The sequence below is a fragment of the Hirundo rustica genome, chromosome 5 (assembly GCF_015227805.2).
Source record: "Hirundo rustica isolate bHirRus1 chromosome 5, bHirRus1.pri.v3, whole genome shotgun sequence".
In the NCBI taxonomy this organism is placed as follows: domain Eukaryota; kingdom Metazoa; phylum Chordata; class Aves; order Passeriformes; family Hirundinidae; genus Hirundo; species Hirundo rustica.
Window position 1 is genome coordinate 41,802,712 of NC_053454.1, and position 23,368 is coordinate 41,826,079.

The following is a 23,368-nucleotide window of genomic DNA, read 5'->3' on the forward strand; positions in this document are numbered from 1 at the left end:
AAAAAAAAAAAAGTTTTGTTCATGGTTTTACTTAGGGCATTTGAAGTGTTGGTAGCAATGAAAGGCTGTGTCTTTCAAACCACCGCTTGAAAATGGTGGTTTTTTTAGACTTCTAGGTGGATCACAGTAAGTGGTAGAAGCATGATTAGGTACAGGATTTCCACCAGAGAATCTTCTTATAAAAAGCCCATTTACAATCCTCAAAACATTTAGCAGCCAGGACACTAAAGATGGATATAATGTATGTTCAGGATTTGGCTTCAAAAAGAAAACAAAAAACCCCCAAGCTTAACAGATTCGAAGAGCTGTAATTTGAGTAAGACAGCTTGAAAAAAAATTTTATCTACAGTCATCTAAACTTTGCTTTTTACTGCATCTATATTATATTTTTTTCCTTCTAATGGAACTTACTTGTGACAGGATGCCAAGTGTCTTTCTAAAGCTTAGAACAATCGAATTCTCAGATTAAAAACTTAGTGGGACAAAACTGAAAATGTGGTAACATAAAAAATATTTTGCTTGAGTAATAAAGTACCAAAACCTGGTACAGTGAATCTTCTGCTCATGCAACATAACCAAACGGCAGTCTGATAAGGCCAGCTTGCTGCTCTTAGCCCCTAGTCTTTTTCTTTTTTAAAAAAGGAACCCTAACCTTTCTATGAACTTTTGGCTTGCAAATGACCTGATATGACATGTTTGAACTTAAAATGAACTTTCACATGAACTTTCAGTTAGTCCTCTTAGAAATATAACAGATGGAAAATGGGCAGATTGCTTAAATATTTTAGTTTGAAGTGCTTTGACATGTACACCAGTAAAAACGGGCAAGCTATCTAATTTTGCTGTTTTATGTTGCCAGTTTTATTGTCCTGCTGGATTACTTGCAGTGTTTGAGCTGAGAGGTGCTTATTTTCTTTTAGTCAATGGATGCTATGCATTTGATTTTGTGGTATTTTTTTTTTATTTGTATTATGCTTTCACCTGGAACATAAAACTTTCCCAGTTCTTCACCTTAAATGGGGGGCTGTAGCTCTATATTGAGAGAGTTAAATTAACCTCATGTCAGTCTGTTTTAGATAATGTTCTGATCTGATCTATTTGGAGTATTTGTGTAAAGCTTTTAACTACTTCTTAAATATTTGCAAACACAGGTTAGGCACAGGTGAACTAACTATAATTCTGTCTCTCAAATGTGAGGTGCCGATCCTGCACCGGTGATTTTCTAGCAGTAGCACCTACTGATTTTCTCCAGCCCCAACCTGATGCCATCACAGCAATTTTCTCCATTTGTTTTTGGCATTAGTATTCCTAATACTGAACATGGTTGTTGCCCTGGAACATATATTCAGTTGGTTTCTGATATGGACAAGAAAGCTAAAGCTAAGTTACCCTTCACTTACTAAGCTCTCATCCAATAGCTCTTGCTGGTTTCTCACCTTGTTCTGATTCTTTACCAAGTGAGGGACTGAAGTCCACTCCAGTCAGCTTCAATAAATTGTATGCTCTGTGTGTGTGCAATAACTGGATATTAAGAGGAAAACAACTGTTGAATCTAATGTCCTAAGGCTGCTTTCTTTGTTAAGTATTTTTTAAGTGCCTGAATAAACATTTCAATCGCCCTTTTAAAAGGCTCGTGGAGGTCATAAATTCAGTCACCAGTTTGCTGCTGTGTGTTCTAAGGCAGGAAGGACTGTTCTCTGGAAGGTTCTCTCTTCTGCAGCAGTGCAGCTATCAATGATTTGCTTTTCTTAAGTGTATTTGATTAATATGTATCACAAAAGGATGTCTTTGAAGTTATATTGAGGAAGCTAAATACTGATTTTTAACCACTATAGGTTTTGATGGTGGAGCAGTGAAAGTTTGTGGAGCAAAAGGATTGCCTCCTTCAACATTTTATAAGGTATTACCTCATTTTGTGGCGTGAAAGATATATTTTGATTTACAAAATCTTATATTTTGGAGAAAATACTAATACTTCGCATTATTCTCATCTTCTCTGCCCCAAGAGTAAAAGAAAGAGGTGGAAAATTTGAAAAGGCAAACCTTATTTGATACATAAAAACCTTTGTTTAAAAAGTGTATATTTGTATAGATAATGATTGCCAGAGGTCATTTATAGCCTGTCAGTACTGAATTCCATGTAACTTCATAATCCCTTTATCATTAGGTAAATGCCACTTATCTTGATGGCTTCAGAGCTACTGCTGTCTGTCCAGTGGGAGGACCAAAGGCGGAACAAAAAGCAAAACGCACTGCAGAAGCAATTCTGCAAAGGTTGGTATTTGAGTCTTGGAAGGGCTTCTGGCTTTCTTTTTTTTTTTTTTTTTTTTCCCAGAGGTGATGAAAATAGAACAGTGACACATGATGGCAACATTACTAACCTTGTAAGAATCCTAGAAGATTACAGTTTTCCTATTGGGATGACATTTCAAGACTTCAGTAGCCTTTTCAAGAAACCTGTTTTCAGTATATAACTGTGCTTCAGTTACATTTGCGAGAGTGAGAAAAGTGCCAAATACACTTGAAAATAGGTGGCTGGAGAGAAACCCAAGTTAGCGAGAGACAAGCTGTGATTGAGATTAAATTTTATTAAATGCCAGAGATAAATCCATGTGAAACTAGTTTTCAGTAACTTTCACAGAACTTTTTTATGAAAAAGTCTTGCTGATATGAAATGTAGCAAGTTAACTGAGTTTGTTTAAAACACACTTATTTTACCTTCTAAAATGTGACCCAGTGATAGTTTTTTGGGTTTTTTTTGCTAGAACAGAGTTAAAATTCCAGGATAGAGTGATAAACTTTCAGTTGTATTGTCATGCCAGTATATTTTGGCAGGGAGGGATTCCTCTTAAATATAATTCCGTATCAGGAATGTCTCAGAGCGTACCCCAGTAGCTCCAGTCTTTCTAGTTAAGAGATCTATTTTCTTGTGCCATGTTTTATGTAAAACTTCCTCCCTGTCCTGTTGTAGACCCATGCAGAAACTACACTTGGAAAGTCAGAAATCCCAAGTTTACTGTGAAGTTGGAGTGATTGTTCACATGACTGTGTGCAGCACAGTGGTGAAGGAGGAGTTATCTGACTTGCCTCAAGATATGGCAGATGAGAGCAGCCTGATAGGGGCTGTGCAATTGCAAATGCTAAAAGCTTGTGTCCAAGAGCTATTGACAAAATCAAAGTATGTGAAAACCCTTCAGGAAGTGTTAAATACAAAGACTCAGAGACTCAGAACTTCTGAAAAGCTATCTTTTTGGAAGCTAGGTGATTATTTCAGGTAAAAAAATAGAATGGTGCTTTCAATTTCATGTTTTCTCTTGGACATTATTTCAGACTGGACTATGTGAATCTTTGATTGAAACAGATTGTGGTGCTGCTGCTGTCTCTGTCATCTAGAAAATTATTTCAGAGTGTTTACTGTGCTCTCTTCAGTAATCATTAGAGGAAAGCTGATGTGAGATAGTTGAAGGCTGATTAACTGGTGTGATAAGTAACCTCTAGCCCATTAGGCATGTCTGTGGGCAAGTTCTCTGTTTTGAAAATTACAATATATAAAAACACATTCTCCATCTCAAATGTAGTCTTAAACAGATTAATACGTGGAGTTGTTTCTGTGACACATCAAAAGACTGGTGTATGTCAGCCCAGATAGAGGATAAGAATTATGTTGTTCTGATCCCTCTTAAAGAATGCTCTATCAGCAACTATAACTCTTTTGGAAACATTGACATCAGATTTTTACCAATTTCCCTTCATAAATTGTAGAAGGTTGGAAGAGACCTTTTAGATCATCAAGTCCAGCCATCAACCCAGCTCCATCACTATAATCCCTAAACCACGTCACCCGTGCCAGATCCAAACACCTCTTAAACACTTCCAGGAATGGTTGCTCCACCACCTCCTTGGGAAACCTATTCCAATACCTGACAGCCCGAACAGTGGAATTTTTTTTTTTTTTAATCTCCCCTGTCTCTGCTTAAGGCCATTTCCTCTGGTCCTCTCACTGCAGGTAGGAGGGGCTGACCTCATCCTCAGTACACCCTCTTTTCATGTGGTTGCAAGAGAGTGATGAGCCTCCTTTTTCCAAGCTAAACAAACCCAGCTTCCTCAGCCATTCCTTGAAAGACATGTTTTCTAGACCTTTCACAAGGTCTTCTTATTGCCCTTCTCTGGACATGTTCCAGCACTTCAATGTTCTTTTTAAAGTGAGGGGCCCAGAACGGGACACAGGATTTGAGATGTGGCCTCCCCAGTGCTCAATACAGAGGGGCAATCATTGCCCTGGTCCTGCTGGCCACACTAGTCCTGATCCAGGCCGGGATGCTGTTGGCCTTTTTGACAACCTGGGCACATGCTGGCTCGCATTCATCTGGCTGTCAGCCAGCACCCAAGAGTCTCTTTGTGCCAAGCAGCTCTCAGGCCGCTCTCGCCCAGACTGTGGTGCTGCCTGCGCTTGCTGTGACCCAGGTGCGGGACCCAGCACTTTGCCCTCCAGAGTGAACTTCATGCAGTTGTCTTTGGGCACTGATTGAGTCTTTCCAGGTCTCTCTGTTTCAAGAGAATATTCTAAGGACATGATCTTTCAGCTACGCAGCTTCCAGTCTGTCTGGTAGTCTAGTGGCAACAAGTGCAGGAAAAGGCATACAAATTTAATGTGCTTCATTTATATGGGTCAAATAAGTTGTTAGCCTAAGACATTGAGCAATTTTGGCAGTTTGTAGGATGAATTCTTTTGCTTATTTCTTGTGTACTTCTTGTTTATTCATTATTGAAAGCAGAAGTGATTTGGCAATATGTATGTGAAGAAGCCATTTTGAAATAGTCTCTGGTGTCCTTTTATTTTAATGATTCTCTTGCATTACTAACACATGAAAGGTCTAAAAAATGACCCATGGAACGTATTTTTAATTGTAGTATCTGTAGCTTATGTTTGTAGATAAATAATTCAAAATCACTTAGTACAGACACAGTTTGCAAATTTAGTTACCTTAAATGAGATTGTCTGTCTTACTTTTTTAATCTCATCAAAAATAAAGGTGACCTCATTTGTATGAACACTCTTCCATCTCTTTACAACAATTAAAAAGTTGTATTTTGTATTAATGTCCTGTATATTGCTTCACTATTTCGGGTGCTGTGGTTATTTTACGACAACAATGATACGTTAGCAATGTCTTCAAAATGTTCCACCAAAGCAAAAGATGCTGCTTGTTCCACCAAGCAAAATATATATCCTAACAGAATTCTAGTTTTTCAACTGATAAAATCTTTTATATGGCTACTTGGCAGAATTAACTATCTGTGGACCACACAGGGCTACTTCAGATAATCATTTTGAGACAGTTTACTAATTAAAAAAATCATTTGTTGCAGGACTCGTCTTATTTTCAGTCAGCTTGGGTATGAAGATTACAGTGCAGTTAACATACAGGTTTTAGGGTCTGAAGATACATATGGACCTCATGCTAGAAGGAGTATAGATGGTGTAAGTATGCAGTGGAGTGTTCTTAAACTTTTGCTGACCTCTTTTAGTCTTCCCATATTGTTATCTTTTCCACAACTTTAAAGGAAGTCACTATCATCATGGGAATTTCACCCCTTCATGTTGTAGAGAAGTCACTGTCACTACTTAATGTACAAAATTAACGCTGACAAGGTCTTTGCAGTATTGGGTCTTCCAGAAGCACTGATATGAAATCTTACAAAAATAATGTTGTACTCTGTTCTGATGTTCTAAAGAAATATCTTATTTTAGTAACTTCTGTGGCACGGACTTAAATTGCATTAGATGTAATGCTAAGAGACCACATTATAAATGTTGCAGTCAGGAAATCTCAGCATTAATGTTGCCTGCACAACTTCAGAATTGTCTCTAGGTACTACTTGAGAAATAATCTTCGGCTATATAATTCTGTGTGACTGCATATGTAAGTATATGATTGATGGCCATAGCCACTGCAGCTGTGATATCCATGGTCTGCTTTCCTAATCTAGAGAAAGAACGTCCTTTTTAAAGGAAAAAGACTGTAAATCATGTCCTCACTTAGATGCAGTTTAAATATTTAGACAGTTTAGTTTGTTCCAAAACAGTAGCATTTAATTCTTCTTTGTCAGTGGCAGTCTTGCAAAACTCTTAAGGTACACGTGGCAAAACTCAGCTCTGAGTTTGTCCTTACGAGTGGTGACATTCAGTAGCCAACAGTTTGTATCTAAAGGAAATGAGAATGTGACATAGGGAAGAAGAGTGGACTTGTTACTAGTGAAATTGAGTGTTCTTAGCAATTGGTTGGGTTATATCTGCAGCTGTTCATTTCAGTGCTTGAGTTTCAATTTCCTTCAGCAAAGCAGCAAGAGTTGCTTCCTGACGACTGAGCTTTATAATGTGGTCTTTTTCATTTTAGGACCATAAAACCGGCAATTTTAAGTGTCTTACTAAGAGTGCAGAATCAAAATTCTGAAACATAGGAACAGATGTTCCAGATGTTCAGCTTGTCTGTGTTCTGTTTGTACCAACTCCTTATCATTACGCATTGTAATATATTCTTTAATCGAATTGTTATATAGGAGGTTTTCTGTCTCATTGTACAAAATGAATGAGTTGAAGAAGGGGGTTGCACTCCCATGAAGAGAGAGCAAAAGCACTCCTTGATTGTCGAATTTGCCTTGCTTATTGGACATTAAAGAAAATTTTTAAATTAAAGAGAGTACTTGTAGTACTTTCTGTATTTCCAGCCTCAGTTCCCAGTCTTATATTAAAAGTAAACAGTGTTATCTCCATTGTATGTGCTTCTCATACATGCCTGAAACAGGATGTGAGAGTTAAAGCTGAAATACGGGAAATCGCTCTATTGCCTTCCCCCTTCATACTTCCTCCAGCATTTTAGAAGAAACTAGCCAGGGGAGCTTTCATCTGGAAAGCAGCCGTGATCGCTTGAGAAAAAGGGTTGGGGAGTGGAGTTTGCTTTTCCATTTAAAATACAAAGTCATAGAGTCCCAAGGAAAGCATTTACCCATTGGGGCTTCAGGTAGGGATAATGTAGTCCCTTAAACACTCTTTCCTACCATGTCTTTGCATGCAAAATTGGACCTGGTTATTTGGGTTACATATCGTGATGCTCAAAACCAGAGCCATACTACGCTAGACAGTGTATTAACTCATAAAGAAAACAGTTCATGCTTTGAAAGTTCTACCACCTAAATTTGAAGCAAATGAGGAAATATGTAAGTAAATACCAAGACAGGGTAAGTTGAACAATATTTGGATCTCAGTGTAGATATGTGGTGTGGCTGGACTACTTCCCATGCGCATCTGTCGGTCTGGTGCAATGGTTAGCCTTTGCAGCCTGAAATTACTGTGTCTCCCAGCCTTAGGTAAGCCTGCATACTGTAGTCTGAGCTGCTGTGTGACGTACTGAATGTTCCTGACAACACAAAATATCCTTGAGAAATAGGAAAGAGTGGCAAACACTTTTTTCTTAGACTTCTCTGCCTCTTGATGTGGTTGCTGTCACTCTGATAACTTGCTTTTTCAGCACCAGCCCAGTGGGACCTGAATCAGCACTGAGTAATTTTAGTGGTGTTTGGTTTTTAGTATCTCCTGCTCTCTTGGGGAGGAAGGAGTTATGGCAGTGACACAGCATCAGTGAGTTTGTGGTTTGGAAATATGGGATGTATTTCATGTAAAAGCTATTTATTAATAGTACATCAAGCATTAGAGTTTGTTGCATAAAAACTCTATGTGCTTGGTTAGTTTTCTGCTCTCCCTTTGTCAATTGATTTCCAAGATATTGTTGAGACTGTTTTGCTGGTTTTTTGTTTTGTTTTAATTCTGGTACTATAAGATTAATGGCTTCAGCCTGTATATCCAGTTTTAATAGTGGGTTCATCCATTCAAAACAGGATTCAGCTTATTTTCATAGACCGTTGTGTTTGCATTTGCAGGCAAGGAGGTAAACATGGAACTTTAAATGGAATATTGATTATATGGTACAGTTTAGAACTACAAGGCAGATGTGATTGCATGAATATGTCTTTTGCAGGAAAGTTTCTGGTTAATTATTATTTGTAGTAATTCAATGAATCTTGTGATAGCTTTGGGAAAGCAGAATGTTAAAATTTGTGCATTTGTTGGGTTTGTTGTGTGGCTGCATATTCTTGTGTATAGGTTCCAGTGGTAGATCCTTCAGTGTCTGGAAATAAAATTTGGAGTGAGAGACAGTGCTTATCTGCAAGGACAAGTGTTTTGATTAGCGTAGGGAGCACAGTACTGATTTGGTTTACCTTTAGAGGGAGTATCTGCTCTTCTCTCTGAAAACGTTTTTACTAGTTCTGTTCTCACATTTATCTCCCAAGGATTAGGTTTGAATTCTTTTCTGTGGACAAATCTGCTTCCTTGATGCTAAGAGAAGTGACCCTGGCTCTAACTTGGCCCCACAGTACTCTTAGTGCACTTAGAATAAGAGCAAAATTTGTTTGCCAGTTCCACCAACAATGAAGCCAAGTATTTGGTATTGTTAGTTACAGTACTTGGTTCTTGGAGAATCACAGTGCCCTAGTGACTTGAACTACCCAATAGTTGATTCTGTGGTATTCCAAAATAAAGATGATGAGAAGTTAACAACAAATTATAGTGGTGGTGGATAAAAAATAACGGAATGATTAGACTTGAATGCTGAGCTACAGTTATTTTTTGGTTTTGTGAATTTAACCGATGTTCTGCATCTAAGCTAATCTAATTTCAGCCTTTTTGAAGCAGGGTCCTCGGGAAGCTGTTATTTGGCTTGCTGTACACCATAAGCAAAGAGAAGCTGTAGAAATCTTCTCCAAAGAGATTGCACCAGCTGGAACTGGCATGGGTAATTATTCTTATCATCTTCCAAGAATTTTAAAGTTACTCTTTATTCTCTGAGCATGACTAGAACCCAAAAACTTAGTCATGTTAAGCTTCCTTATGTTGTTCATAGTGAAATAATAATTTTTAAACGTATATAAACTTGGTGTAGAGATGTGACAGACATTATCAGAATGATAAAATGAAAGTCCTGGAAGTTCACCATTCCTTTTAGATTTTTCATTCTTCCCTTGCTGCTACTGTTCCTCCCTGTTTTTTTTCTTTTTCCTCATCCGTCTGTTTTCCTTCATGACTGCATTGATGTGCAGCAATGATTTACTTTTTTACCATATTCCTAAAACGTAGTAATTCTATTAGACTTCGCTGGCAATAAACACCAAGTGTTACTCAGCTGGCAAAAATACACCTCAGTGTCCAGCTATGACACTGCAGTTTATGAAGAGATGTGCAGTTTGAGAGTTTTGAAGGTTCTCTTCATGCATCATTATCTGGTGTTACTACAAAGGATTTTTATTGATGCTACTGTACTTCTGTTTAATGTATAGCTGCTTGTGTAAGTAATACAATGTTCAGCTATAATTTAAAAAATTTAATGCTGCAGTGATGGTGCTGACAATCTGCATCTTAATTCACAGTGTGTATTAAGTACCCAACTTAAATTCTCATCCTGCAGTATTAAGTCTAACCTCAAATGATTTTGTCTTCTATCGCAACTATTGCAAGAATTACATTTTAACTGACGTGTGAGGTAAAATCAAACCACTGGAATTTAATTAAGTCCATCTTAGTTTTGAGGGTATATTTTTAAGTAGTTGCTTAAAGGTCATGTAATGTGAAATGATCTGTGCTTCTACTGCTTGCCAAATGCTTGTTCCAAAAGCAAGCACATTTGTTTTTTGTAAATGTCATTTGTTTATCTAAATTTTCTAGGGAGACCTACTGTTTGACTACTTTGAGCAATTTTTTTTTTCTGTTCTACTCTCACATCCCTTAGGTGTTGCCATTATAACTATCTGAGTTCTAAGCTCATTCATGTGTTTCGTACATAAATCATGAGTACGCATCCCACTTCTATTATCTGTTCTAAATGAATTTAAATTTTTGACAGCCTAGTTTTAGGACTAGAGCTTAGATATTTTGCAGTGGCTTCCACATGGCTTAATGAAGACCATATCTTAAGAATTAAATAGATCTTCAAAATTAAATTCCATGGGCTTAACCTGAAACTCTGAAGTTGCATAGCAAATCTAAAATCCTGATTAAGGGAGGAATGGTTAGGTGTTAGTTAAAGAACTAATTTTTTTTTTTTTCCCCAGTGGGTGAAAAATTGTGTGGAAGTTTGCACATCCCTGCATTCTATGTTATGTGTTACAATCTTTACAGTATTTGTAGAGAACAATTTAATGCAGGTTAGGGTTTTTTCTTTAAAGTTGTATTTAGAGACAAGGTCAGTGCATGGTCATCAATTTTTTATTTTTTTGTTGTCCCTACAATATAGATATGATCATATAGACCTAAGTGTAGATATTCATTGAGATAACACTTTAAAATTTCGCAATTCTGAAGGCTGATCAGTAGTCAGCATTTACTATAGATGTAAGTTGCTTTTAAAGACTTGGAGTTTTCCTTATGAAGGAAGGATAGTATTTTTCGTTGGACCAAACTATCATTTCTGTAACTAGTTAGGGAATCATAATTGAAGTAGTTTCCCCTTTTTCATAGTATCAGTCTACGAAAGTAAAAATCTATTCTTACTATTCATTCTATGTATGCATAGAAAATGCCCTAGAAAATATCCTTTTGAATTAAAGAAAGCTGGGTGGATTTTAAAATCATGGCTTATTTTTAAGGTCCAAACCTACTGGACATGTACTTGTCTCTCTATTCTTAATGTGTGCTTCTTTTATAAAGCAATTGCTGCGTATATAAACCACGTTTGAAGTATGAAAGTGTTAATTTTATTAGGGGTTCAATTTTTTCCTTTTACCATCGATATCTGTAGAATGAAAAAGTGAAAAATATGCTCTACAGGGGTTGGGTGGAGTATGTGTAGAATTGAAATTGAGTTACTGTAACATGTGAACCATCTGTGCCTTGAGATGGCTGGCAAACTTTTAGTTCTTGTTATCAGGGCTTTCAGTGATGGAACAAATGCATTCCTATGTGGAGTAGGGTTAGACACTGTGTGTGGATGGTGGTTGGGGTGCTGGGTTTGTTTCCTAAAGGAACAGTTTAAATTTCATAGAACATCCAGTAGAAGTTTTTCTCAAAAAACCCAAATTTGTTTCAATTCATAGAGCTGCTGCTAAATGAGCAGCAATGGGAAAGAGGCTATTTCTGAAATCATCTGAGACATCTGGTGATAAATAGCACTTTTCCTTGCTAGGTACAGGACTGCAAAAAGGTTTTTTGCCTCCGTGACATAAATTACTACTGTCAAATGCTATCAGGGCTGTTTACTTACATGCTTCCAAGTACTTGAACAACTACATAGTCATTCTTTTTAATTTGTGGAAGATATACTGGGATTGCTTCATACAGTCACTTCTTTCAGTTGCTGTTGCGTGGTAAATTTCTGTATTACCTGTGCCCATAAACTCTTACATAAGCAGAGAAGGGTCAGGATTGTGATCTAAATGCTTAGTAAGCTACTTGTTGATGTGGAATATGTTTAAAGCAATGATTAAGAAGAATGTTTCTAATTTTCTTTCTCCTGTGAGATTTAGAACTTTGCAACGCTGCCAAGGAGTAATTAGTGGTGTACTAATAACTGCATCAGCTTAATGATGCTTAGTTTCTGACAGTATTGTAGAATTCCAGACCTTGCTGTGAAGAGAACAACAAGGAATTATTGATGCTTAATTGTCTTAGAACAAGCATCTCCACAGACAAGGCTTGTAAAGATACGTAAGTGATCTTGGGAACAGAAGCCAGAGCTAAGACTGTTGAGATTGTTGTTGTCCTAGGTGAATTCTTTAGTAACAGTACCTGGTGTTCATTTCCCTCTCCCTTTTCCCTGAGCTTTTTCCCTCCCCTCCATTTCACCCGGACATTTTTGCAAATGGTTACAATTCCCCAGAGTGTCACAGCTTCAGTGAGAGGCAGAGCATGCCCCATGGCAGCGTGCTTACCCTCGTGGGAGGGTCAGTCCGTCCACTGGCAGAGAACCCAGAACCCGAGCCTTGCCTGCCCTGTGTAAATGCTCTGGGCAGTGAGCACTTAAGGTCCCATTCTGTACAGTGCTGCACCACTTTTTTTCACTGGGCATCGAATAAAAATAGTTGTGGCTGCTGCCTCTTACAGGGATAGAACATGCCTGTCAAACGTGGCTCTGTGCTTCGCACGTGGATCTGTGTGATGTAACGACACGTGGCTTCGTTCCACCCAAATGGTGGCACTTGTGGGCTTACACACTAAGTGAGATTTTAAGCATGAGTGGCTTTTCCTGATGAAAATCCTTTAAACAATGAAGTCCTGTGTTTCAAAGATGGCCAGCTTGGTCGCACCCCTCCCAACTCTCCTATGTTAGTTCACTTCCAGGAGGTGAGATAGTGACTATGAGAGTCATAGCAAAGAACCCTTCTTTCTTGTTCTGCATATTCTTTTAATGAAGAACAGAGGAAAAGCAGGAACAAATTACAAATCTTTCATAATGGACACCAGGGAGGAAGAGGAAATTATTGACTTGCAGAGTGATGTCACCTGAACTGAAACACTTCATTCCATTATTTTTGGACATTTAAGAGTGACCTTTATAGAACAAAGTACGCTTTTAGATGTGTACTGGACAAAAAGGAAAGAAAAAAAGGAAAATATTTTCTCATCTGCTTGGACTGTATCTAGTAGTTGAGGAGTATTGTTTTTAACTATATTTTTCTTTCCCCTCAGTAGCAGTCTGGTGCATGTCTTTAATGATGCGTGGGTAGTTGTACAGATAATAGTCTTCATATATAATGATTTTCATCCAAGAACCCTTAGCAAGCTGTGTAAAGATGGTCAGCTAACCTTTCTAAAATCTAGTAGCATTGGAAAGTATTGTCTGCTTTACAGATGGTTTCTAGAGATAGTGAAAGAAAGCATAATCACAAAAGAATGTGACTCAAGAGTCCTTGGTTCTGCTTTCCCTGTCTGAAATACTGAAGAGCAGCTCTATTAATATTTAAGGGGACCAAGCTGGCTAAAAGTTAAGAATGGGGAGTAGAGGAGAAGAGAGATTGAGAAAATAGATTTTATGGTTCAGAATAAGGGTGGATAGTCATAAGGTTCTGCATCTTTTGTGGTGAAGTCCAGAAGCACTGTAACTTCTGGTGTTTTCATCAGGTGGTTTTACTCTGCTAGTCAGTCATTACTTGTGGAGCTGTCAGCTAGAGTTGGTTGGTAGTTTTATTTTGGCAATATCATAATTTGAAAATTACAAAATGTACATAAAACAGGTATTAATTTCTTTAATAATTAGTACTAAACCCCTGGTTTTGGTGGTTTTCACTTAGGCTGAATTTAAATCACTTTAATCAAAATGTTTTACTCTGCATTTAATTTTTGAGGGCCTTTTCAGTTGCGGTTTTTCAGATTTCACAGGGAACAGTAGTAAAATGAAAATAACTTCTTTTCCTTCCTGTGATTAAAAATCACATCACACTAATCTTTTTGAGAAGTGATCTTCATAATGCTTTACTTCAGAGACTTAAAACTTTGGGTGTTAGGTCTTGAGTATCAGATGTGCTTTTTAGCAAATTTAGTCTTAATGTCATTTTGTAACTTCTGACTTACTTTGCAGCATATGATTTTTGGATATGATAAAATTTTGGGGCATTTGTATATGTCAAGGATAGTAGAACTTAAGTCTCATAAAAGGAGAGCACTGTGTAGCTTCTGATCAATTTGAGAGCGCTAATTCCTCCCTCCTCCCCTCCATATCAGTAGAAGAACAACCATCTAAAGGCATTGTGTTGATCTGAAATTCCCAATTTCTTATGAAATTGCATCCTCTGCGTAAGAAGAAGGAATGCTATCTAGATGTTGAAATGGGCTGAAGCCTGTGTGGGTTTGTCCTCTGCAATATGCAAGGAGTTAGACATGCAAGAGGGAATTTTGAGATGTTGCATTTTTTAAGAAGCTTCCACAGTCAACAACGAATGACTGAGATTTTCATAGTTACTCCCTGACTTTTTTCCTAATGCTTTTTAAATTTCTGTTGTTTTTGTTGAAGGCCCAGCAGGACTCATTAACATACTTTCACAGAAATAGTTTTTAAGTATTATTAAAATTACAGATGAGACTCTTAAGCTCAGAGAAGAATTTCAAGTTACTGTAAATAGACATGCCATGTTGGAGAGTGATTTGTTGTTTATTTTCTGTTTGGAATGGAAAACATTTACTGTAAACTTCTGTTGAGTATGGTATTTAGTTCACAAGTTCATTCACTTAATCATTTTTCATTTGGATTATGCTGTTCTGATGAACTTAAAGGGAAACATACTATTAAAAAAATGCCAAACACCTCTTACCCCATATTTTAATATATTTTTTACAATTAATACTTGAGTTTAACTTTTTAATTGAGAAAATTATTCTTTCTGTTTAGCCCTCAGTAGTCTGAAAGTTGATAATAGCCAGGATTTTTTTTAACAGCAAGCAGCAAATTTGCTTGGCTTTATGCATGTTGGTCTCCTGAAAAAAAGAATAACTTTTAATTTGTCTATACTGTTCAGTCCTAGTAGTGGGGTCTTCACAGCTGTTTTTGTGTTCTGTAAAGTGAGATTCCTGTGCTTGGCAGTGGAGAATCCTGGACACATAGACTCAGATTTTTATGGACGTTCAGTGCAGTTCTGCAACGTTTGGTCCATAGAAGTTCACCCTCACTTCATAAAAGCTAGCACAGACCTGGTTTGTATTACTCAGTGAAAATCTCTTCATTATGTACAGTCCAGTCAGGCAAGTGGTTAGAATTAAATAATTTCTGTTGATTTAATGTCTTTATGTTGTCTTCTTTAATTCAGATACTTTATTCTGAATGAAATGCGGAATAGAAGAGGCTCAGGAAGAGCCTTACTGTGGGAATCTGGCATTTATGGTTTGACGGGGGTTCAGTAGCTAAGAAATGTTTTACTAATAGCTGAAATCATGTGCTGACCCTTACTTCACATTAAAATGACCGGAGTTTGACACTAAGATGACAGCTGGTTAATACAACTTGAGATTTTAAAGTGCTTGAGTATATGTAAATATTTTGACTGATGTCGTAAGTGTGTTGGAAGATACTTTTAGAAATGTCCTTCTTGTAGCAGTTCACCGCAGTCCCCATTTTTTTTGAGAATAATACTGCAGAAGATAAACTATCTGCTGTTTTTAGAGGACATAGATAGAGTAATTAAGAGCATACAACGGACCCCTGTAAAAAAAGGTGGTATGCATTTTGTACTGGTGCTCAACCATATTGTAAGAAGTGCTGAGTATAAAACCTGAGGTTTCACATTTCTCTAGTTTGACCACTTAAAAAAGTAATGCTTGACAAGTGGACTATTTTGTCTGGTTTTATATATAAAAATATGTATCTTTCCATAGAATATGCAGCAAATACATTAATAACATATTGGCTGAGCTAATTCAGTCGCTAGAAATATAAGGATCAAAAGCTGAAAGCTGTTCAGCAAGAGACATTGCTGTATCTTGAAGTTCTGTGAAACTTCAAAAAACCCCCTTAAGTTTTATTAAACTTAAAGTGCTTAAAGCTTTGTAGATTTCAAGTAGTTAGATCGTTTTCATGCTTTTTTACTCCAAAACATTTTGCACAATGGTTCATGTAGTCTGACATCCTTCGTATATTGCATAATGGTTTATTCTGCTGAAAAACACAGAGAATTGTACAGAAGGACTTTTTTTTTTTTTGACAGAAGTAGATACAAGAACAAGAAGTAATAATCCAAAATTAGGTGTGATCATCCAAGCAGGATTTGTATAGAATAGAGGGAATATTAAGGAGGCAAAACATCAGGCTTTTCCACCATCTGTAAATCCAGTGGGGAATAATGAGAGCTGGAAGGAATGAGGCTTGTTTTGCTGGAAATTTGCATCTCATGGGTTCATTGCAAGTTCCAGACAGAGTTTTTTCTGCTGTGGGGCATTTTACAGGGCATGATATATATGACATAGATTATAATGTATTAGAACATGGTGGTTCAACATATTGAAATAGGTGCTTATTTGGGCTGATTTTATGCATCTTTTACCAGGGCTAGTTTTCAGTGGATCATTCCCTGAATTGCCACAGCTGAGAGCAACATTGCTTTTCCCAAGTAGTCTTTAGTTTGCCTGCTACCTCTGCTCATGAAATTTATCAGAAACTTGCTGACTTTTCCAGCATATCATAGGTGATTTTTAGAATAATTGGTATTTGCAAGTCGATCCACGGATGCGTTTTAGAGGGTGAGAAAATAAAAAAGATCAAGAGGCAGCTAGAGAGATAAAACATGCATGGGGAAACTAGAAATGGTGAAGCTGTTGCAGCAATGAGTGTATCTTGATTTGGCTTCACCTAGTATTATTTGCATGGATATCTATTCCTACAGCTCTGCTCACAGAGGAGTAACCAGTCATGGGGTGTTAGTGCGCTTTGGTATTCTTGGCATTCCTCTCCATCCTTCAGATTTGGATCAAATTTGCCGTTGGACCCAAAATTTTGGAGTCTGCAGCTGTGCTGGAAGAATCACAGGCACAAAGGAAGAAATCCTGACAAATCAATTATACGTACGTGTATACATGGAAGATGATGGTTTGTCCTTCGTAGGATACTTGGGCTGAAAATGAGTAAGACTTAAAGTAGGCCTAGAGGGAGGAGTCATAAAATGAAAAGAGAGGATAAGACTGTATGAAGAATTGTGGAGATTATCAAGGAAAAGCACTTCTACTTTATTTATTTAATAGATTCAGTGTAGATTTAAACCTTTAAACACAGCTTATGAAGGAAGGGTCCCATACCAGAACTTAGTCACCTAGGAAGGAGTAGATTTACCATTCTGAGTGCCGAAGTTTTTTTAACCATGTCATATATTTGGGAGTTAATAAAAACAGTGGAATTCCAGTGGTATAATCCCCAGTGCTCATTGGTTTAAAGTGCACAGCCACCTGGAGAATTTAGTTCCCAGCTTGGTCCCCAGCCACTGTGAGGAAATGGAAGGCTTTTGAATCAAACACATGAATCAAAATAAGTGTCATGATAATTCAATGTGACATCAAACAAATACTGTACCTACAGATGAACAGGGTATAGATGCATTGAAAAGAAGATCTCCCATCTAAAGGTAATCATCCCATTTTGCAGTGCATCTGTTTTATGCCATCCTGAGGCACAGAAGCTGGCAGAGAGTGGTGGTGAGTTCATTAGCTTGAAGTGAAGCAACTTGTTCAAGAGGTTCAGTGATAGCAGATGAGACAACATGTTTATCTGCCTTGAGGCACTAAAGAGTGGAGCTCGAGCTTCAATTTAGCTGAGAATCTTAGTGATTTGAGACTGCAGCCTGATTGATATTCTCTGCAAGTATGACAAATTGTTTGTGGCATTGTAGATAAAGGAGGGAGAGCATCTACAGATATTTAAGCAAGCAGTGCAATATAAGCATAAAGGTACATAAAGTATAAATTTTTATAAGAAGTTTTCTTGGGACAGTGGTTGATCCAGGGAGATCATAATTTAATTAGGAGAAGGTAGGTCTGGCAACAGTAACAAGTTCACTATTACTTGGTTGTACTGCACCTTCCATTGCCTTCTTCTGGTTTACTGGAGAAATGTGATAGGAATCTGAGCCATGGGTTGAGCTGAGATGTAGTGCTCTTGTGCTGTTTACAGAATTAACAAACTGGTTGTGGCTTATAAACAGTAATTGAAGATTTGCTTTGTCTTCTCTTCTTGAAGCCTAACTAGGAATTTCATAGAGATAAAAATGCTTCCATCTTATTAACATTCACATAAGTAATAATCATAGCCTACAACTTAATAGTGTTGCAACTGGGACATTGGTGTAGCTTTGCTCTGCAGTTGCAGGGATAGCTGTAGTACCTCTAAAGACAGATATGCTGTCACAGTAGCTTGTGCTCATGAACTTATCAAAGACCAGCAGAAGAGAGTTATCTTAGCCTGGAGGTGTGAACAATTGTTGCTCTTACTTGGATTGTTTTCCTGTCTGTGATGAGAACTACTTTGTTGTAGGAGTCAAGATCCCTTGTGTGAAAGCAAGCAAATGAAGAGCTTTTTTAAAAGCTTTCAGGAAGTTGAAATTGATGTTGGAGCAAAATCTGGTATCCTTAATGAGCAGTTCAGCTGCCTAGCAGGAAGTGGCCCATATGACAGTCCACAGATAATTTAACTAGCTTTATGGACCTGTATTTTCAACATGACCTTACCATATCCACCCTCCTTCCCCAGCAACCTAAATAAACAAACTAGACATGTAATTCAGTAAAATCACTGCAGCTGGTTTTGTTGCTGAGTGGCAGTTCTGCTTGAATGAGTGCACAGGTAAGATGTATAGGGCTGAAACCTCACTGGATCATTTAAAATTGTATAAGGGATTCTTTCATGTTCTATTCACCACCACATTTTTTTGCAGTACACAGTGAGTAGAGGGGTGGTTATTTGTGATGCTGTTTCTTTTGAAGGTTTTTTTTCCCATATACTATAGAACATCATAGACATTTTAGGGAAGTTGCTTCTGATAAGCATGAATATGGCAAGGCTGTGTAATCTCTGCTGCCACTGATATGTGTCCGCATTGACAAGGCACTGAATCCGAGCTAGAGCAGCCTGCTATGGAGTAGAGCTCATCACTGTTAGCTTTAGTATCACAACAGCACAGTTACCTGGCTTTTAGTTTGCTTGGAGCATGAACTGAGGGAATTCACACCTGCAGAAAGCATGAAGCCCTTTTTAAAATTAATTTGTCCAAATATACCATGTGGGCAGCTTTCCATAGCAGTTATGTTTGAAAAGAACTGCTTAACACAGTTGTGAATTAATTCCTAGGCTGATGTAATGTATGTATTTTACTATTTCTTTCCCCTGCAATACTGTTTGGAGCTCTTAGGCATTATGTATTCCTGCTGTCCATGCCAGACAGAAGGGTGAGAAGCTATGCTCAGGATGAGGAGAGCAGAACTGTTTCGTTCAGAAGTTCTGAGTTGGGCAGATGGGTTTAATGATAGTAGAGCCTGGGAAAGTGATAATACAGTGCTGAGTTGCCACAGATCTGGGCTCATGCCAGTGCCTTTAGCCCCTGAATTGCCTCTGTATCACAGAGAGAGAATGGGATCTGCAGTACCCAGCACCTTAAAAAAGCAAAGTTAGTTTAAAGACTGGAGAGAGTGATGCATATTAAATGGTTAATCTAAACAAGCAAAGTCATATTAAACAAAAATTCAAAGAAACCATGGTCCATCAGAATCGCTTCTCTGCTCTCTTTGAAAGTAAATAATACAAGAATGACAAAAAAAACTAAAGCAAAGTTCTTTTTCTAGCAAATGTATTACCTCACTGGCATTTGTATACAAAGTATTTGGAAGAAGATTGTAAAGATTTCGTTCACACTTTGCGCATTTAAATTTTTTTGGTCAAAATTCATAGTTAAGTGTTTTGCTTTTTAACTTGTATAAAATGTTCAGTTTTGTTAATTTACGGGAATGTATATAATTTTCTAGATACTTCCCCTGCATTTATTAAAAATGGGTCAATTCAAGCTATGGCAAGCTGCAAGCTCTGATGTTTTGAAGAGGGCTTTAACCATTCTTTTGTGAATTTAATTTCTTTTTCCAGCCCCTGGTCTCACTGGAATTGTTGGAGGGCGCCCCAGAGTGTAAGTTAACTCTTGATCATTAACTTGTAATGTGTGGTGATAATGTTCCTACTAGTCACCATCACTAGTTTACCCAGCTTGGGACAGCAACCACACCACAGAAGCACCTGAATCTTCCTGTGTCACTCTGTGCTTAATAACTGATAACAAGATAATAGTGAGAGCTATACATGCAAACAGTAAAATTCTCCATTGAATTAAATGTGAATTATGTAGGTTTCTAAACAGCTCATACCTATGTCTTTGCCTAATGAGCTGTAGGGAAAACTTGAAATGTGACTTCATGGCAAAGCTGTAGCTCAACCACATTAATAGATGCAAATTTCTGGACTAGTTTTCTCTGGTAGCTGCGAGTTTGGAATGTAGGCCCACCAAATTTACATTTGTATGAGCTCACTTCACCTAGAAATGTAAGGTCAAATACCACAACATCCCACAAAATTTTAGCATGAAACCATTTCATGACTGAGCTAAACATAGTAATGTTGAGCTGTGTTTAAAAAACAAAAAAACAACAAGTTGGCTTGATTAATTTTTTTTCTAGCTATGGCTGAAATCATGTGGTGATTCGTATTCTCACCTTTTCATGCTTTTTCATCTAAAACTTTCCTATAATTTAACAAATTACGGGCATGAAGATGGGAGAACCACCTGTGGCTGTATTTCCAGTAGCCGTGTATAGCTGTCCTAGGTATCAGTGTGGTTCTACTGACAGTGTAGTAGACTTCAATGTCAAGAAGCACATTCTTTGTCAAGAAAATATTTTTGGTGATTTGGCTACCGCCCCTCAGTAAAATTTTCTTCAGTTTTTAAACAAAATCTTACATTCTTAATAATGGAATTTAGGGAGTTTTTACACTTTTCAGGCTTTCCAAATTTGGCCAGAAAACCAAACCATTGCTAGTCATGGTTATTCCTAAATGTTTGGTGAATGAATAGTCCAAAGGTGCATGATCTGCCAGTTACATTAATTTCTAGGTAAATGCATTTATGCTTGTTGTTTTGTGTATCTAGGTCTCCAGTTTTGAAACCATTTTTCTTCTATTATCCCAAAAGCAATATTCAGGTAAGACCTACTGCTTAAAGTCTGAGTTCTGTTTTCTTGGAAGTAATTTGAAAAATCCAGCTGATTCTAGCATTTTTTCGTGACCTTTGGAAGTAAAACTGCAGAGTAGTCTGGTGACTTTAAAAAAATAAGGGTTTTTTAAAAAAAAAGTCCTGAGAGACTAGTGTTATTCACACAGAATGTTCTACAACAGTTGAACATGCCAGCCTTCCATTTTCATTATTGCTAATTTTGAAATACCTTACATCGAAACTGAGCTTCTATTTCGGGTTCCTGGAATTGTAGGTTTGAATTATTTTTACTGCATTTGCAAAGAGTGCTTGAGAAAATTGTAGACTTTTTTGAAGGTTAATGGAGTCTCTTTAAAGACCAGACAGCTGGGTGTTCAGAGAGTGGAGCATTAATCTTGTGAACTTGGATACATCTTCTGAGTTTTTGGGGAGTGGTGTATTTTGTGTATACTACTGGGAATAAATACTAAAATCATTGAATTTCCTCTGATTCAACAGGTTTTACATTAACAGAGAGTTGGGCTTTTTCCTTCCATATATGCTGTGTATAAAAATAGAAGTAGTAATTTCTGGTTTTGCCTGTATTACAAAAACTGTAAAATTATGAAGGCCTGTGGAACTATTGTGCTGTCATGGAGGAACCTGTGACTCTGTGGCCGTGTTCAGTTCATAGCAATGGTTTCTTTCAGTCTAAGAATTGACAGTTCAGATGTCTAGGCAGCCCTAGGTGAGAAATTACAGTGCAAGATGACATGTTCATCTAGAGCCTAGGTCTTTTCTGTGATGCACGTGCCTCTGTCTAGTTCAGAGTTTTCAAGATAAACTTGAAGAAACTGGTTTTACTGAAACCGTAAAGTGTTTGGATTTGTAAACATTGTCTCTGCTCTTCTGAGTGTCATCAGGTACCGAATTTATCCTTTGGAAACTGCAGACAAAACTGCATATATACCCTTCTTTTTCAAGTAACTTGTAACTACTGCATCTCTCCCATGCCAAGACATCCTAATATGCCGTAAGAGCCTTCTCACCCATCCGCCGTCAAGAAAGTGGCCAAAGGCTGGAATGTTGGTCTAGGCCACAGGTATTGTGACAGGCTTCTGCTCAGGATGGCTCAGGGGAACTTTGGGAGCACAGGCAGCAAGTGAAAAAGTGGGCAAGGGGGAGCAAACAAAATTTAATCAGAAAGGGACTGTTTTGTTTTCGTTCTTTAACATTCGTACAGTGCTTACCACAACCAAGCCCTATTCTTTCCGTAGTATTATTCATTAAAGGAAAATATTTTAATTTTACAACTCTACAGAGAAGATGCCATTTAGTTATTAAATCTAAGTTAATTGCAAACTCCTCACAGTGGAAAAGCATTTAAAAAAACCCTACCTTTCTTGTTGTCTAAAGTTGGAGTACTTGCTTTTATTGTCACTTACATTTTACCTTATACAAATGGCTTGTCTTTGCCAAGTTTAGTGTGAAATTATTATCTTTATGGAAGTTTAGCCTACCACTGTGTTGTTCAAATTCAGTGTTAACTTACTTAATTAGTACTGTGTTCCATACTTGGTAAAATGCTGTTGAGATTAAACAGTAACCTAATTAACAAGGAAAGAAAGCAGTGTCTCATTTACTCTTTTCAATACAGAAAATCAAAGTCCTTGCTCTGTGTAACTAATCTGATAGGGGCACTGATATGTTGTCAGCAAAATGCAATGTGTCCTATCACTGTTGACCTGCAGTAATATTGAGGGTAAAAATGTGGTGTGATTCAAGTCCTTGATTCAAAATTTTAGCCATGTTTAAAAAACTATTGTCCACTAAGAGACTACAGAATTAGTAAGGTATGAATTAACTGATTTTCTAAATTAGGAGTTCAGTTACAGAAGTCTAGTTGCTCTAGGTCGGCTTTGACCTAAAATTAAAAAAAATCCATAAGCAGATTATGAGTTATGTTAACATTGCCACAGTGGGTTCTTTTCTTTCATGTTTGGTAACACCTTTCTGGGTGTCAGTTTGGATTCAATGTGTTGGTTGTTGTTCCCACTGCTTTTATGCAATTGTACTGATTTTATCATAGATCACCAGCGGTTTTACAGTTAAAATAGCAGTTGCTTTCCATGTGTGCTTTGAAGGTAACCTAAAACTTGTATGTAGGGAGAAATTGCAGCAAACCTACTGAAGGCAAGTCACTATTAGTTGTTCTTTAAGGACAATCTTAAGAAATAGTGCTGAGTAGAGTTATTTTGCATTTGCTGACAGCTGAGCACTGATAACTGCTGCAGCTAAGTTTGTTTATATTGCTTTGTTTTGGAAGTTTAACCTGATTGTGTCTGAATCTTTCATACTGGGAGTCTTCCAATATAGATGAAATGGATGCCACTCTCTTCCATCCCACTTCCTCATGTCCTGTCGGTGGTCCCACAGGTATAAGGGAAGGGTACCTTGCTGTGTGTGTACTTCCTACGTCCTTCCTTTTGATCAAAAGGATGCTTACTCTTAAAAGCTAAGATACTGGTCCATATATAAATCAGGGAGCGAGACTTTTTTTTCACACTGCCCCCCCCCCCCCCCCCGCCCTATTATTGGAGATGTTGAGTCACTTGATCCA

General features: G+C 37.5%; 1 protein-coding gene across 1 annotated transcript in view; it reads left to right on the forward strand.

Annotated features, from left to right (window-relative positions):
* LOC120753305 (uncharacterized) overlaps positions 1 to 23,368 on the forward strand; it is a 58,000-nt gene that overhangs the window by 16,779 nt on the left and 17,853 nt on the right. Inside the window, exons 10-15 of the mRNA XM_040065390.1 lie at positions 1,836 to 1,900; positions 2,168 to 2,274; positions 5,371 to 5,482; positions 8,753 to 8,852; positions 19,653 to 19,692; positions 20,707 to 20,758. Of these exons, the coding sequence (XP_039921324.1) occupies positions 1,836 to 1,900; positions 2,168 to 2,274; positions 5,371 to 5,482; positions 8,753 to 8,852; positions 19,653 to 19,692; positions 20,707 to 20,758 (476 nt within the window). The remainder of the gene's footprint in view (positions 1 to 1,835; positions 1,901 to 2,167; positions 2,275 to 5,370; positions 5,483 to 8,752; positions 8,853 to 19,652; positions 19,693 to 20,706; positions 20,759 to 23,368) is intronic.